Genomic DNA, 18,406 nt, shown 5'->3' with positions numbered 1-18,406 from the left:
CTTCAATAATACAAAGACAAAAAGTGAGATAATCCCTGTATGTTATATCAGAGACATGCATATGTATAAATATTTACAGAATAGATAGAAAACAAACTAGCCTTAGCCAACAGAACTTAATGCGCTAAAGGTAGAGGGTTGGAAGACAAAGGTAAGGATGTGATGAGAGAAGCAAGTGAAAAAGAGGGGTCTGTGTGGTTATACAGAAGGGTCAAGGGGAAGGGAAAGGAATAAAACTTTATACATCACCTATGTGCCAGGCACTGTGTTAATTGAGCACTTTCCAAATATATCATTTGAGTCTCACAACCATCCTGCAGGATGGGTGCTGTTATTATCCTTATTTTACGGTTGGGGAAACTGAGGCAAACAGTAACGTGCTTTGTGCAAAGTCATATAACCAGCGAGTGTCTGAGGCTGGATTTGTACTCGGGTCTTCCTGACTACAGGGTCCAATGCTGTTATCAGTGCATCATCAAGAAGTAGCCTGGACTCCTTTCCTTTCCCTAATGTTCCTTAACCAATTGGTAAAGGATGCTTAAAACACCTATTTAGTAAAGTTTAAAAGAGGACTTAAAGAATTTCAGTCAGAAGGTAAGCAAACAAAATATAAGCTACTATATCAAGATTTGGCTGTGTTTTATATGTGGAACTATGCATTTTCTCGGTTAATGCAAAAGATCTAATTTCTCATCTTAAATCCAATGCAGGTGCAAAAATACTTCTTGGAAATGAAAAATAAGATGCCTTCCTTATCCCCGATAGACAAAAATTGGCCAGCAAGACCTTACCTCTTCTTGGATTCTACTCACAAGGAACTAAAAAGGATTTTCCATTTGTGGAGGGTAGGGTACCATATGCTGCCACTTTGAGAGAATTTGACTTTCTGTTGAGTTTTTATTAAAAGCATGTTTGTAAGAAATCTTCCTTCCAGAATTGCAGAGAAAGGTCCCAGGACTTAGGCTACTGTTTTCCTTTTGTTCTTTATATTTGACTTGCTATGATAACTTACCCCTCACTCCTAACCCTGGTGTTTTCTCTCTGAGAATTTCTCCCATTTACCCTGTATATGTCTTGTATGTACATACTTATTTACATGTAGTCTCCCCTTTACATTTACCTTTCAAGCCCAAGGTTATATAAAAATAGGCATTTTGGATTAACTTTCTAACTGTTAGACTGTGAGCTTCTTGAGGGCAAGGACAGTGCTTGCAGTTTTCTGTGTATCCCCAGCACTTAGCACAGTGCCTATTGTGCAGAAGCATTTAATACTGGATAGCTACCCTGGAGCCATATAGTCCAGCTGATGGTAAGAATAGGTTTTGTAAGGGCTTTGCTGCTTGTTAATTAGAAATGCCTTCCCCTCCCCTAGGTGGGTTGGGGTGGTTTCAGTTTAATTGTCTTCATGCCTGTTAATATTCTGCACAACTGGAAAAATTGGATGAAGCATTTGAATTCATTCATGTTTGTCTTAGATGTTATCATGGAGATGGTGAAAATCTACCCAGTGCTAACATGAGAGTTACTTTTTCTTTTCTCTGCCTTTTAAAGCTTCCTATGCAATCCCTCATAATTAAGTTAACTCTTAAAATTTCTTTCTCTAAGGAATTAAGGTTATTGGTAGTAAATGGAGTGTTTTGAAGTCAAGAATATGGATTCCATTTCTACTTCTAATTTGTGATGTATGTGACTGTAGGCAAGTGCCCCAGGCACCTCTCTCAGGAGATAGGATTGGTAGGAGAAGTATTGGTGTAGTCATCTTCCATACTGGAGCTTCCTCCCACCAATGAGGTCATAGATACTGAACCTCTTCCCACTTCTCCTCCCTGCCCAACCCATTCCATACATACAACCCAGAGTCTAGAAACTGATCAGTCCTGTCCACATTCCTATGGCATGAGGAAATGCATGCATTAGAAAATTTTTTACACATTCACTATAACCTGCCCTTTTTTATTTCTAGCTATTTTTAGCTAAGAAATTGGATTCTACATTATAGATGGAGCATCTCTGTTCCACTTGCTTTCAGTGAATGCAATTGTTCAAAGAATATGCCTGGGGAAAGGAATGATATGGGCCTCAAAGCCATCGAAATAGAGCATATTCAGACCATGGAGGGCCATTGGCATAAAAGACACATTTAAGATTTTCAGATTGTATAAGTCACATCTTAGGATTTATAAACCTCTGCCGTAGAAAGGCAACTAGACTTTGAAGTCCCTCGCATTTGTGTAAATTTCCTCCTAGTGGAGGAAGTTAATCCCAAAAGCCTATTTTTATATAATCTTGTGCTTGGAAGGCAAATGTAAAGCTGGCAGGGATCTCAGATGCTATCTGGTCTCCCCCCCTCATTTTGTAGATAAGAAAACTGACTCTTGCCCAAATTACTCACACAGATTGGAAATAGCAGTCTAAGATTTTAATCTGTGCCTGCTAACTCCAAACCTAGGGCTCTTTCCACATTACCTTCTTTCAAATCTGCACTTTATCTGATGACATGATGTGGAACTGAAGTGTTTCGTGTAAGAAAGGTCCACTAAGGTAAAGTGAGATAAGGGGAGTGAATAAAAAGGAACCTGGAATGTGTGTTTGAAGAAGCCTTTAGTCAACACGTGTGAGAAATACATAATCTGCTGCATTTATACAAGAATGTTATTGTTGAGTCATTTCAATCATTTGTGACCCCATTTGGGGTTTTCTTGGCAAAGATACTGGAAGGTTTGCCATTTCCTTCTCCAGTTTAGTTGACAGATGAGGAAACCGAGGCAAACAGGGTTAAGTGACTTGCCCAGGGTCACACAGCTGGTAAGTGTCTGAGGCCTGACGAACTCATGAAGATGAGTCTTCCAAATTCTGAGCTCAGCGCTCTATCCGTTGTGCCATGCGTTCTCTGTATATAGCTAGCTGTTGAATTTTCAGTGTGAGCACTTACACCTCAGAAATTGGCAAAAGCTACAAATTAGGAGCTTGATTTATTGTTTTGTTGATTGTCTAGACTTAAGAAAGTGATGGAGAAAATGTTAGTAATGCAGATTAACCTTAAAACTGTTATTCAGTTTTGTTTTGTTTTGTTTTGTTTTGTTGTTGGTTTGTTTTTTTCAGAGAACTGATTTGTTAAACATTTACTGACATCTCCCTGCCTTGGGTAAATCAATTAAACTGTGAGGCCTCAGTTTATTTATCTGTAAAAGCAGTGTCACGCTAGCTAATCTTGATGGTCCCTTCATATCCTACACTTGTGTCACGTCCTGTTAGGATCAAAATGTTAGAGATCATCAGGTCCAATTCCTCTCATTTTACAGATGAGGAAACTGAGGCACTAGGAGTTTAAGGGACTTGGTCAGGATCACACAGATGGTGTATGTCTTACTTGAGATTGGATCTCAGGTCTTCTTGGGTTGTTGTGACTGAAACGTTTTGTAAATTGTAAATTCCTATATGTGAATTATTATTATTAGTGCAGTGATAGTAACTCAATAGATAGGATTACAACAGCACGTAAAAAAAAAAAATCTCTTCCTAGCTCTACCCCTTTCTCCATATGTGAACTTAGCAAGAGCCATCAACCTAACGTTAGTCTCTTTCTTTATGAATGGCATGATGGCATCTGTGTCACAGGTATAATTTAAAATGTAAGAAGACTTCTGTATGCATTTCCATAGCTCTTGGGTCCGCAGGGCTCCTAGTACAGCTCCTAACCATGTCCAATGTCTGCATGCAGCATCAATCCCACGTTATTGATGAAAGGTGAGAGAAAGGTGATGACAGGAGTGAACTGAGCCTGAAAGTGGGGAAATGGTGCTCCTAGAACCATGCCTAGAGAGAGGACTATATCTATAGTGCAGAAAAGAACTACGTTATTTTGATGGGGGGAAATAATTACATTTTATTACTTTTTTTTCCACCCACGAAGAATTTTTGGGGTGGAAAGGGGAAGGCAATGTCTCTGATTTCTTCTGTATAGGGAACTCCCTATAGCAATGTGCATTTAGAGTGCCTCTTATGTGTCAAGATAAGGGATCAGCCAGGTGGCACAGTGGAGAGAGCACTGGACCTGGTATCAGGAAGACTCATCTTTCTGAGTTCAAATCTGGCCGTAGACACTTAGTAGTTATGTGATCCTGTGCAAGTCACTTAACCTTGTTTGCCTCAGTTTCTTCATCTGTCAAATGAAATAGAAAAAGAAACGGTAAACCACTCCAGTATCTTTGCCAAGAAAACCCCAAATGGGGTCACGAAGAGTGGGATACAACTGAAATGACTGAACAACAAAGAAAACTTCCTCTACCAATGCAAATTTGCAACTGTTGGGCAACTTACAGCTTTAGAAAAAGATCTGAGATCTTCCTGACTCCAACAAGGCTGACTGCTGTTCTTCATGGTTCCTACAACTCTTGGATGACTTATAATTTTAGAGAATGACTTGAGATCTTCCTGATTCTGAGGCCAAGCCTCTATTCACTAGAGCACTGTGCCTGTCACCATTGCTGTATTGGTCTTAAAAGCAAAACTTCATTGTGTTGTTTATCTCTATAGTTGTTGTTGTTCAGATTACTTACCATGCCATTTAAATGTGATTGATAATCCAGCAAGAAAACATCATGTTTGGTTTTCTCTTTCATGTGATACCGTGCAGTGTAAAAAATACAGAGACCAATTCACAGATCAACAGAAGCTTATCTATGAAGAGAAACTGGAAGCCAGTGAACTCTTCAAAGACAAGAAGGCCTTATACCCATCTAGGTACTGTAGTTTCAATTTTACTCACAGAAATAATTAATTTAAAAGTTTTGACAAATAGATGTGGAGGCAATAATTCCAGGGGTATTTTAGTTCTGTGGCAAATAATTATTTCCTTATGTCATGAATTATTTGTTAACCATAAAAAGAAGACTATTTGTTACATACATATGTGTGCATATATGTCAGTACTTTAGTGAAATGGTACAGAATGTATCATTGGTAATGTGCTCAACACTTTATGAAATAATTGGGTAGGACCCATCTTTTAACACTCCTAATTATTATGAGCTATTCAGTATCAAGATTGAATATTTTGCATTGGATTATGAGGCACTCTCCATAATTCCCAGGGAATAAATAAAATTTCTGTTGGCTGTTTTACAGTAATTATTGTTCAAATTGTCTCGCCTTAAAATATCTATGAAATTGGTCAGAATTGCACTTACATGATGAAATTAGAAGAGTGAATCAATTTGGAGCTTTTTGAGAGTTGCTGAGCCCCCATAAATGGTGCCCTTTAGCTCTGCTAACTCATTGTGCATTACTTAATTGATGTGCAGCTAGCTGATTCCCCATGTAATAGGCCTACCGCTCTCATAAATAAGGAACAGATTGCTAATTGCAGGTGCAAAGAGAGAAGCCATTCTTAGACTATTAGATGCCTTGCCCTACTTTTCTAACCATGTCTCATAATGGTCATTTTTCTTCTGCATAATATACTTTTTCACTTAGTGGTTGCAAAAAAAGTACCTTGTAAAGTCTTAAATATGTTTTATGGCAATTTTATCATCCTCTCCAAAAAGAGCACCTAAAAATGAAAATATACTGCTCTTCATTTTGTGGAGGTCTGCATGGAGAGAATTACACAGATCAGTTGGCTTGAAATATTATTCTTCTTCCAGCACTTTCCATAAGTTATCAGACACATTCTTCTAGAACAATAAAGATGGCAAAAATAATGATGAAGAATAGCTGGATTGTAACTTAAATCATGACTTAAATTGGAAATTGGGTATTTGTCCTTTTTTTGGAAACTAATTTTTTTGTTAACATGCTTTGGAAATTGATAATGAATTTTTTGTTGAAGTTTTCCTGAAGGTGGTTATTTAGAAACAAATAGTGCTAAGAATACTAATTAGTAGAATTTATGGAGCATTTTGATTAATTCAGTTTGGGGTTTAACTTTTGAATTGCCAAAATGACAATAACAAGAACCTACTTGGTCATACTTGGTCATTTGGTTGTTGGTAAGTTTGTGGGTCTATAGTACTGACAAGAATCGAATGGCTGTTCTGTGTCCTAAAACTTTTTATGGCATTGCTCGTCTTGGGGAACTGAGTGTTTCATGGCCTCCGATAGAGAATTTTCTTCCTCAGTCTCCCATCCAGTTCTCATGGAGAATTTTGTTTGCAATTATGAGAACTCGTCAGCTCGGATCGAGGCTTTCCGTGCCCTGCCGGTAGCTGTGGGCCCTTGGTTTTTATAAAGATGCTCATGTTTGAGGGTCAGTGGAACAGTGGAAAGGGGAGGGAGACAATCAAAAGATCTCCTTCTGGGTAGAGTTCAAATTCTGCCTTTGGGCTTTACTATTTGTCTCACTGGACAAGTTATTTAACCTTCCTGGGCCTCAGTTTCCTTCTCTGTAGAATGAGACAGTTGGCCTAGATAGCCTCTGAGGTTCTGACTCTGAATCTATAATTTTATCAATTATAAATGATTTTACTTTGTCAGAATTTGCTGAGAGTTATTTGTTGTTAGAATTCACGTGTTAGGTAAAGTAAAAACTCTGAAATTTTGCTTCTGGCAGCTTGTGTCTCTGTTTTGTTCTGTGAAAGTAGCTAAATGTGTCCCAGGAGGATAGAATTGCAGTTTTCTTGTGTATTTCCTATTCAGAGCCTTATTTAAAAGATCTAGAGTGAGGAAAGGCATGTCATTTTCTTTCATATTAGTTGTTCTGCATGGAGTTACTCTAACAAATATTTTACTCCTATGCCCAGAAACACCTATTGATTTCCCTTCTTCTTAGAGACTGAAAATTAAATTTTTCATTGTCTCAGGTGGTGGTAATTATCTGTACCCTTTCTTCCATCACTGCACATTGTGAAAAGCTGCTAATAAATGCTTGGGGGACAGCTGCAGTTAAGGCTTTCATTTGAGCAGACGACAAGGACCGACTCTTTATTTCATGCAGTGTCATGCACCTATTCTGTAATGTTCCTCAGTTGAGTGCCTCATGAGGTGTAGGGGTAAAGAAACTGATATTGCCAGCAAATGCTATGGCAACATGAAAAAATAGATGTGAGTAGAAGTAATATGCATTTCTAGCAGGGATTGAGGACCAGGTGCAAGTGATAAAACACTGTAATATATGAAAATTTGAATGTCTGCATTTTTATGAAGGTGGCACACTCTTCCTATAGGAGTATTAGGTTTCAATTCCATATTGAACCTGCCCGTTTGCTCACAGTGTGACGTCCGTTTAAAACCATTAAAATATTTTGTTTCCTTCTTTTATTGTTGTAGTGTTGGCCAGCCATTCCAAGGGGCTTACCTGGAGATCAGTAAGGACCCCAAGTATAAGAAACTCAAAGATGCCATTGAAGAAAAAATCATCATTGCTGAAGTCGTGAACAAAGTTAACCGAGCTAATGGGAAGGTAAAAATACCAATAGTGAAGATTTACCTAAAAATGTGAATTAAGCAGAATACTTTTCCCTGGTTTCCCAGATATTAATGAATGATTTAAATTTCTGCTTGGGCTTTCATCAGGGTCACTGTGAACGATGCTACAGTATGATATAGGGGAGAGGGCTCTGGGATTTGGAACCAGTATAATTTGGGGGAAGCCCTTCCCTTCTCTATCCTCCTCTTCTTCATCAGAGTTACAATAGAACAGTTGGAACTCAGACTCTTATTTTATTTACACCCTAGCATTATTCTTTGCCAGGAGGAATCATGGCCCAATTCACAAGAGTTGGGAGATTCGTTTGTGACATACCTAGCCAAAACTTACCATCCCTCTGGTTAACACCAGCACATTATCCTTTGAGAGCCACAGATATCATGGTCTTTAATGTCCCTTCTAACTCTGAATTCTATGACTTTATTTTTCCTGGTGACATTAGATTGGATGATGTGATAGAGCCAAGAAAATTTTGACACAAGATAGAATTTTAAAGCTTTAAGAAACCTTAGAGTTCATTTCGTGTAATTCCTTCTTTTTCTACAAGTGAGAAAACTGAGTCCTAGGGAATTGAAGTCAGTTGCCCAAGCTAGTTAGTGGTAGAGATGAGGCTACCACCCAGTTCTCTGATTCTGCATTCATTGGTTTTTCCAGTACATCACGTTGCCTCTCATTCAATGCAGCATGTTCGCTAGATTTACACATCTGTAGGCAAAGTAATATATTATGGAATCAAATTATGTTCTGGAAATAACTGTTGCTTATGGTTTTTAATAGGTAGGTAGTTGTTGCCAACCTGTTACTATTACAAATCCTTTACTATTTACATCTTGGTCTTTCATTTTGCCTTTTTTTTTTCCCTTTAGTGTGCATCTAGGATTTTCCTTCTAACAAATAATAATCTGCTTCTTGCTGATCAAAAGTCTGGACATATTAAATCAGAAGTCCCTCTGGGTGATGTTACAAAAGTGTCCATGAGCTCACAAAATGATGGTTTCTTTGCTGTTCACCTAAAAGAGGTAAGTTTTAAGTAGGTTTTCTGCTATTAAGCTGGTTGTTTAAAAGTAGGAAGGTCTGACTTCCATATGTGGTTCATTGTATAATTTGAGGTTTATGCTGAATTTAGCCATTATCAAGTTACTCATTTGAAGTGAATGGAAACCAGCTTGTACAGCTCAGATGTGGACTTTTCTGGTCATTTAGTGACTACTCAACTTTACTCATGTTTGATTATATGTTCACTTAACTGTTCCTTCATTGAATAATTTTTTCTTATATGTCTATGTACAATTAGTGGATAGAAGTAGTGAGTACACATACACATAAATACACATCTTTTTCTTCCTTGGCAACATGCAGTTAGCAAATGTTGAACATGGGAAGAAGGCAGTGCCAAAGAGAGAAAGCCTTGCCATGGTCACAGTTTTTCAGGCACACTGTGTTTTGAGCCATATGACTGACTAGTACTTCTTCTCCTGGACCTTTAAGAACACGAATTCAGGAACTAGTTAACGACACTGAATGTTATCCCATGTAATCTTGCCTCATAATTCTTTCTGCCCCAGCCTCCCCCTTTTGCAAATGTAATGATTACTTCTGAGTTCTTTGGAAGGCAGTTAGGAGAATGCCAGGTAAACTCATTATAGAACTTTGAACAACTTGGAAGAAATGCTGTTTTTGTAAATATAAGAGTGTCTGAGGCCTGAGTCTGTTCCAAATTAAAAAAACAGTTCCTAAGCGCCTGTTGTTCAGTTGTTTCAGTTGTGTCTGACTCTTCATAACTCCATTTTGAAGTTTTTGTGGCTAAGATACTGAAGTGGTTTGCCATTTCCTTCTCCAGCTCATTTGACAAATGAGGAAATTGAGGTAAACAGGGTTAAGTGGCTTGCATAGGATCGTACAGTTAGTAAGTGTCTGAGGCTGGATTTAAACTCTGGTCTCCCTGACTTCAAGCCCAGAGCTCTATCCAACCATGCCACCTAGCTGCCCAACCACCTGTTACAAAATGACTATTGCCATCTAGGTGTCAGCATTCTGTGACTTTTATCTTTTAAGTCAGGGGTTCTTACCCTGGGTGCCACAGACACCTCCAAATTATAAGGAATCCATGAACTTGGATAGAGAAAAAAATTACATCTTTATTTCACTATAATTGGTTTCCTTTGTAATCCCATATATTATATTTTATGTATTTTAAAACATTATTCTGAGAAAGGAATCCATAAGCTTCACCAGAGTGCCAAAGGGATCCATGACACAAAAGTGATTAAGAAATCCTTTTGCTAGGTGCAGTGTCTTTATTGTTTATCCAGTAAACGATAATGACAGTGACTCAACTTAAAGAAACTCTCTGTCCCTTTCAACTAGGTGGTTCATTGGTTAGTGTTCTTGGCCTGGAATCAGGAAGACTTGAGTGGAAATCTAGCCACAAACACTTGATAGAACTGTGTGGCCCTGGGCAAGTCATTTCACCTCTATTTACCTTAGTGGCCTCATCTGTAAGATGAGGTAATAATAGCTCCTACCTCCCAGAGTTATTGTGAGGATCAAATCAGAAAACTATTGTAAAGTACTTAGCACAGTGCCTGGCACATAGTAAGTATTATATAAATGTTAGTTGTTGTTATTGTTGTTTCTGTTATTATTATTATGGCATATTCTTTGTCATTAATGTTCTTTCCTGACTCTCATGGTAATTTTTGTTAACTTTTGTTCAAATCTGAAGTTACCCAGATACCCTTACACTCAACCTCTTCACATCTCTTTGGCAGCTTCCTCTAATTATGCCTTTTTTAAAAACTCTCGTTCACTCTCTCTCAGGGCTCAGGAGCAGCTAGTAAAGGGGATTTTCTCTTCAGCAGTGACCACCTGATTGAAATGGCCACCAAGCTCTATCGGACCACGCTAAGCCAAACCAAGCAGAAACTCAACATTGAAATTTCAGATGAGTATGTTTGTTTTTCTCTTGGTAGATGATTTTCCTTTGTTTCTTTTGTCTTAGTTAAGACTTCCAAACTACATCCTTTTTTCCAAAAAAAATTTTTTTATTTACAGTTTTAATTTTTGTGTTGCCCTGAACACTTAACCTCTCAGTGCCACCAGGTTATTCTCTAGGACTGTTAGTTGTAGAAAAGATGCCAACTTGCCTGGGTAGGGGAGTTTTCCTCATTGAGGAATTCATTATGCTAATGAAATAACAGGTGCCATTCCCTATTTTAACTTTTACTTGATTCAGCAAGTGGTTTGTTGTGCATACGTTTGTGCATGGACACAGGTGCACTGTACATACTCTTCCCAGCAGCAATTAAATCTAAATTAACTGCAGGGCTCAAGGTTTAATAAGTTCTGGTTAATTTATTTTTTCAGCTTAGCTAAGGGCTGACCAGAGAACCCTTTGTGTTTCAGCCTTTGCTGGAAGTCTTACTAAAGTAATGTCTTTCTCTTTCCTGCCCTTAGGACATAAAGCATAGGGACTTGATTTAATATTTTTTCGTTGAGAATCTCCATCTTTAATGTGTTTTCTCATTGCACTGTACTGGAGCTGGTGTAGACCAGGAGATGAATGTGTAGTTTGCCTTACTTGCCTCCTCTCCTTACCAAGAAGAGAGAGGGCTGGAAGGAGGAGACTCTGGCTGCTTCATTAACATCCAATTGAGCTTTCTGCATAGATTCTAGGTGTATTTAGAACAACGACCATTTCTTCTAATATTGTCAGACACTGCTAGAAGGTGTACTAGATACATTGTTGGACTTAGGAGTCAGATATACCTGAGTTTATATCCTGCCTCAGCACTAGTTGTTTTGACCCTGGGCAAATCAGTTTAGTCTTTTCGACCTCCACGTCTTTATCTGCAAAATGGGATTGTGCGAGGATTGGAAGATGATGGATGTAAAATGCATTGCAAATCTTAAAGCACTATGTTCATCATCTTTTTGTATCACTCGTTCCCCTGAGAGCTGAGTACGATATTCTGTACAACATGAACATCTATCAAATGTGAAAGAAAATTAAAATCAGAGGAAGGTATAGATCAGTCCATGTCACCTCAGAGTCTAGAATAAGATGCATATTGTCATCATTAGTAATAATAGTAATAATAATAAGGTACTTAAGCTTCTTCAAAGTACTTTATATGTATCATTTCCAATAAATACAGTAGTTGTTAGTGGATGGAATCCCTATTCCTACTAGCTACCCTAATTCAGGCCCTCATTTTTTCTTGCATTGGACTATTATAGTGGTCTGTAACTTGGTCTGTCTCTAGTTTTTCTCTTTACTAATTCCTCACATTGTTGCCAAAAGAACTGTTTTAATACAAAGTTCTATTTGTGGAGCCCTTCTACTAAAATTTTTTCAGTGGCCACTGATTGCTTATAGTATAAAATATAGCACCTTTTTTTGAATGTCCTGGTGTATCACTTGCACATAGGATCAAATGCAACAATAAAGAAAAAGCTCTTTGCACACTTTAAATATTTGTATTTTCAAGTCCTCAAAAAAAACAAACAAACCAATTTTTGAATTGTTTTTTCCTTGAGGAAACATTTCATAGAAAGGAAAGAGCAGTGTGAAGATCCTCATGTTTCTCCTGGGCCTTTTTTTTTTTTTTTTTTTTTAAGGCAATTGGGGTTAAGTGACTTGCCCAGGGTCACTCAGCTAGTAAGTATCAAGTGTTTGGTCTGAGGCCGGATTTGAACTCAGGTCCTCCTGACTTCAGGTCCGGTGCTCTATTCACTGCACCACCTAGCTGCCCCGTCCTGGGCCTTTCTGAAGGCCACCTGACTCTGTGGCCTTATGCTGCAGATTTAGCAGATCCATCCAGAAGGTGTTTCAGATTTAAGCAAAAATTTGCCAGGAAGCCACTGACGGGACAAGTATCCCAGCACAGCACTGTGTTTTTCAGTCTCAAGTGGATTCATTTCCACTTTGTCATTTGTTTTGTAGACAGACACTCTTAGGGTTTGGACTCAGTATCTTTTTTGGAAGTAGAAGCAGCTATTTCCAACACCACTCATTTCTGTAACCATTATTGAGCAATGGATTTGGCAAATTACAGGGAGAATGGCATAAGGCGAGTCCACCTCTTATTACACTGTTGTCGTCTCTATAAGTAGACATCGGATGAGACAAGGGAAGGCTACAGATAGTTAGAGCAGGCAGACAGCCAACTGCCACCGCTACCTGAATTTCTCTGTAGCTATAGAATTGACATATATAGAACATTTCTTTTCCATCTAATCTGTGGAGTATATAGTGGTACTCAGAATGAGTTTATTGTAAGCCCCAAGTATTTTAAGTGATTTTAAGGATTCATGAATTTTGCATGGAAATCTACATTTTTGTAAATATCACTAATTCAAACAACAATGGGTCTGTATATATTTTATTGTTGTTCAGTCGTTTCAGCTGTTTATGATTCTCTATGACCCTATTTGGGGTTTTCATAGCAAAGGTACTTGAATAGTTTGCCATTTCTTTCACTAGTTCATTTTACAGACGAGGAAACTGAGTCAGACAGTTAAATGGCTTGCCTGGGGTCACACAGCCAGGAAATGTCTGAGGCTGGATTTGAACTCAGGAAGATGAGTCTTTCTGGTTCCCAGCAGAGTGCTCTATCTACTGTACCACCTAGCAGCCACATATATAAACATACATACATATATATTTTTTTTTACTGGAAACATACAATTCATAGCATTGATCTGCTGAGAGAACCTTTTGGAGTGGTACATGGAGGACTCCATAGATTGAATATTTCCTGATATATCCTTATCGTCCTGCCAGAATTCAAACACTCTTCTTAAGGGGTCTTATGCTAAAAGCACATTGGGAAAAAGCAGTTGCCATCCATGTATTTCATAGAACCTCAGAGCTGGAAAGAGATCTTGATGTTCATTTCAGTCCAACCCACCTAGACGTAAGCACAAATTTCCCTGAAAGTATTCCTTAAAAATGAAAATGTATTGATGTCTGTGATGCCAATTAACTGCTTTCAGTATTTTAATTGAACTTTAAAAGACTGTTCACCCACCCCCACCCCACCCCACCCCTTTCAGGAAGAGTAGTACAGAATTATGTGTGAGAATAAAACACTTCCTTCTTACACTCTTGGCTTTAAAAAAAACTCCAACCCATTCAAAGCCACAGGAAGTGGTGTATTTTTAAATTAAGGCTCAGCCAAAGCCTCGCATATCAAATTTCATCCTAGTATGTAATGTCTGAAAAAATTGAGTCGTCCAGCCTTTGAAACTGAGACTTAGCTTAAAAATATCAGAACTGTTTACATCTTATTTGTTGCTATGGATTTCTTAGTGGATGTGTCAATTTACTTTCTATATACTTATACCAGTAACGTTTATACAACTGCTCCATAAGAAACACATAGGAGATACTATCAAATTTAACTCTGCCTTGTGCCTTTAGAAACTGTCTAGCATGGCATGCAGAGTGTAGGGCTTGGAGTCTGGAAGCGCTGGGTTTCAGATCCCGTTTGGGGCTCATTGTGATACAGTGGTAGGAATACATGATTTGGAATCAGAGGAGCTGGGTTCAAATCTCAGCTCCGTCACTTCTTAGTTCCAGATGACCCAAAACTATAGTCACCTTATCTTCTCTTGGCCTCATTTTCTTCATCAGTAAAATGAAAGGATCAAAATAGATGGCCTTGTATTTCCTTCTAGCTCTTAAATTTATGAGCCTCTAATACTTAGCTGTGCAACTCTCTGTGAGTCATAGAACCTTTATGTTACTCAAGCAACTTACTAGCACTTACCTGCTAAACAGAATCATAGTTGTTCAGTCATTTCAGTTGCATCTGATTTTTTGGGACCCCATTTGGGGTTTTTGTGGCAAAGAAACTGGTGTGGTTTGCCATTTCCTTCTCCAGCTCATTTGACAGATGAGGGAACTGAGGCAAACAGGGTTAAGTGACTTGCCCAGGGTCATACAGCTAATAAATGTCTGAGGCCAAATTTGAACTCATGTTTTCTTGACTCTAGGCCTGGCACTCTATCCACTGTACCACCTAACTGGCTCTTTATGTATTTGTGTATTATGCCTATGAATCAGTCACTAAACATTTGTAACGTGCCAACCTTCCCAATTTTCAATGAATTGCACCTGTGTGAAATTAAGAAAAAAAAACCCACAGAGAAAACACAATGTATTTTGTATGTTATATCATGATGAATAATCATCCCTAGACCTTCTGACCTCAGAAGGATGTCATATGTATGAAATAAGCTAACATGCATCATTTTCATTAAAGATAAAGCTGATGATAATGTCATATTATCAGTAGTACTGGTGGAGGACAGGGTGCTAATGACCTAAGAGAAATTATTCACTTTATCCAGGGTCGTTTAGCCAGGGTGTTTGTTTTTAAATCATTGTCTAGCATAATCTATGTTTTCTGCTTGCATGCTTTACTTACCAGTTTTCTTGTCTCTCCTAGGTTCCTGGTTCAATTCAGGCAGGACAAAGTGTGTGTGAAGTTTATACAGGGCAACCAAAAAAATGGCAGCGTCCCAACCTGCAAGCGAAAAAACAACCGTCTCCTCGAAGTGGCTGTACCTTAACTGCAGTCTCGCTCTTGGGTCTCTCATGGACTCTTTTTTTGTCATAGTGCAATTTTAGGGTTTTATTGGGGGCGGGGACTGGGGAGAGGCAGAGTTGTCCACTTGGGGATTGTCAGTGGCTAATAGTGTTAGAGATCCATGGCAAAATATTTTGACTAATCAACCTTTAAATCTTTTCTTACTGGAGTAGTTTTAACCCCAGAAATGCAAACTGTCCAGTGACAGGATTTTAGAAACTAACAATGCTTGTATTCTTATTTTAGTCATTCATCAGCTAGTACTACATTCTGTAAATTGACATGTGACTGATAAAATATTAATGTGTTAGCATAGAAACCTGACTTAAAAGGTAGATCAAGGTCCTACTGTGAAGGAGAATGAAACCTTACTTGGACTTTTTTCCCCTCAACACATTGCCTTCAGGCATTTTCACTAGTGCTAAGAGCTGGCTAACTCTTGGACTGGGAATGTTGAAAACAAAAATGGTAACTCTGTTCATAGTAAACAGCATTATTAAGAGCTGTGTAATCTGATCATTAATAGAACGTAGTACAAGAAGGACTATTTCCATGAGGCAGAAGGAATGTAAGACTGCAAAGAAAGTCCATGCATATGGTTTCTATTTGAAGAAGAAAATCTGGTGTTTAGAAAGGACTTTGGAATTTTATTCAGATTATTTGTAATGGCTTTAAGTTGTAGAAAGCGTCATATTCTTATTTTAAAAGAAGTGACAGTAGATTTCCTCTCATTTTCCAAAGCAGTGCAGTGAAAATATATTTTTCTCTGATGCATATTCCTTTGTTTTCAGTTAACATTAGATGAGTCTACATCATGCTAATGCCTGCAGAGTGCTATTATCACCAAATTTCAGGTAGCTATTTAAACAGTTAAGTGAAGGGTGAAAGCCTTTTCAGATATTGGCATATGTCCTTATGATGTGCAATAAAGCATTCAAGACCTTTTTTTTTTTTTTTGAAAGTTATTTATAATACACTTTTGTGTGTAAGAGAGGTGATTGGTACAGCTTGCATATTTTATGCATGGATTAAAGTGGGTTTGTGTTATTAATCTGTAGGATTTTGTTTTTCAAATTTACACTAAAGTTCTCAATTTGGAAACTATATTTGGAATCGAAGAGTTTCTTAATTTGGGGAGATGATGTATATAAATTGGTATTATGTTAAATAATAAAATTGTTCTAATTCGGTGCTTTTTGGTATTCCTATGTTATAATCATACTTTGTATTTCAAACTGTTTTCTCTGTTTTGTGCCTGATGTAATGTGTGCGCACAAAAAAAAAACCTTCACAAAGTTTACTTTATGTTTTCAGTGTAACTGATTTTTCACTTATCTTTATAAACCAGAAATGTTCATTGAAAATATTAGTTTTCTTTTTCATTTTTAAATGGAAAGAACTATTTACGTGAAGAGTTTCTTGAAGTCATTTTTACTTGTTGATGTATAGATAGGCATTTTTTCAATCTGATATATCAGAATTCTTTCAGTGATAGGTTAAGTGATGATCTCTGCATTATGGAGTAGAAATATAGGCATAAATGCACTTAAGCCCAAAATGACAGGAGAATTCAAGTTTTTCATTGGTTTACTTAAATTCAAAACTAACAACTAAATACCTCATTATTTTCAAGTCATTTCTTATATTATAAAAAAAAGGCTATCATTGCTACATATGTGTGTGTGATATACACATGCACACACAATCACACACACACACATATATATAGATTATATATATATATATACATTTTTTGCACAAACATCCTATGATAGAATCATTGAAATACTGTGTTCATCTCCTATAGATGAAATACTTAGTCTCAAACTCCTCGTGGAATGTTTTCGTATGACATTTTCTCACTAACTAGAAAAGTTTTCAGTAATGCTTTTTCTCCAGTAGAGATTTGTCCTTTGCTGCAGATATAGTAGAATGAAAGATTCTTATCAATAAAAGTTCACATAGTTTTGGGTCACTTTTTTAAAACTGTAGAATTCTCAGGATGATGATGTTTGACTTTACTGGGTTCAGCTTTCTCAGGAAAGCTTTCCTTTGGCTTTCCATCACTGTCTCCTTAGAGTTCTTTAGTCCAAGCTTGCAGGGGTATATACTGTCTTTAACATTGAGTAGGAGTTAAGATTGCCTTCTAGGGACTCTGATTGAAAAAGTCACAAATTTAGCAAGAAGATGGATACATCACACACACACATATACATATGTAATAGACATTTGAGTCCAATGTGAAATTGCCCTGAAGCAATCATTTTATAGTTTTCAGCATGTAAAAAGAATAAGAAGTTTGTGGCCTATCTTAAATTAAGGCTTGCCTGCCTCTTAAATTAGCCAGATCATCCCATTCCTGGAAGTGGTCCCCACATTGGGTTTACAAGATTGGAGAAGGAGCAGAGCTAGTCTACCAGAACTGCGAATAAAGAGGGAACCCAGCGTTCAGTTGGCCAACCCAGAAAGCTTTTTTTTTTTTTTAAAGACTGGAACTACTCTTCACATTATTAACCTCAACTGCTTGTTCAAGATAAGGCCCTAAAAATAGTTAACAGCTCTTGTGCTTATGGTGGCCAAGCATAGAGACTTATACCTACCTTTAGCCACAACCTGAGAGATATATTGCAATGAGCACACTCCATAACTTCTGTGGAATCTGCTCTGACCATGAGGAGGATCTCCCTGTGGAAAATCATTCTTTCCTAAGCCGCGGGACTTGACTCATTCAGTTGCTCAAAATCTATTTTAAAAGAGGTTTCCATTCCTGTGGAAAAAGGGAATAGGGGGATAGTTGAGAGTTAACAAAGTTTAGGTACCAGCAGCTACCTGCTGGGATTTACCATCACTGACCACGCACTGACATGTTCCATAAGACTAAGACAAAGAAAGACCCTTGGGAGTTTTGCTCTATGACTATTAGAACAGCATTCTGGAAAGCCGAGACCTGGCCTCATATGCCCAGGGGTATGAATTAACTCCAGTTTGAATTCTATACGTGTATGTAGAGTTTGGGCTGTTTGGCACCATGGCCAGACATGTCATTGAAATATTTGCTAGTAGTGAAGTAGATATTTAAAATTATTGTTATCATGAAATGCATATGCTGAGTTCCCATGTCATTCATACCATATATGAGAATTTTTTCACACCACATGCAATCTTTTGTTTTTAAATATGATGTGAGGTTATTTTAAGTTTTTTGAAATCTTTAATTGGGTAATATAGTACAGGGATAAATTATTAACTTTTATGAATGTATTTATTCCTTTATACCAAACTTAAACATGGTTTCATTTTAATAAGCAGTCTCATTACCTGAAATGGGGATTAATGGGATGGAGAGTGTAGAATAAAAAGAGCAGTGATTTTCCTGGAAAATTTC

At 37.6% G+C, this 18,406-nt stretch overlaps 1 protein-coding gene across 4 annotated transcripts in view; it reads left to right on the top strand.

The window, feature by feature from the left end:
- The window catches only part of MYO1B (myosin IB), a 220,278-nt gene extending 204,067 nt beyond the window's left edge, over window positions 1–16,211 (top strand). For all 4 annotated transcript variants that reach the window (XM_027865829.1, XM_027865831.1, XM_027865832.1 and 1 more), the window contains 6 exons: window positions 711–845; window positions 4,637–4,743; window positions 7,267–7,399; window positions 8,293–8,445; window positions 10,247–10,374; window positions 14,881–16,211. In XM_027865829.1, the coding sequence (XP_027721630.1) occupies window positions 711–845; window positions 4,637–4,743; window positions 7,267–7,399; window positions 8,293–8,445; window positions 10,247–10,374; window positions 14,881–15,004 (780 nt within the window). In that variant the 3' untranslated portion in view covers window positions 15,005–16,211. The remainder of the gene's footprint in view (window positions 1–710; window positions 846–4,636; window positions 4,744–7,266; window positions 7,400–8,292; window positions 8,446–10,246; window positions 10,375–14,880) is intronic.
- Window positions 16,212–18,406: the final 2,195 nt, after the last annotated feature.

This window comes from Vombatus ursinus, unplaced genomic scaffold (assembly GCF_900497805.2).
Source record: "Vombatus ursinus unplaced genomic scaffold, bare-nosed wombat genome assembly UNPS02014779.1, whole genome shotgun sequence".
Lineage (NCBI taxonomy): Eukaryota > Metazoa > Chordata > Mammalia > Diprotodontia > Vombatidae > Vombatus > Vombatus ursinus.
Note: the sequence above shows the minus strand (reverse complement) of the source record. Positions and strands in the feature narration are given on the sequence as shown.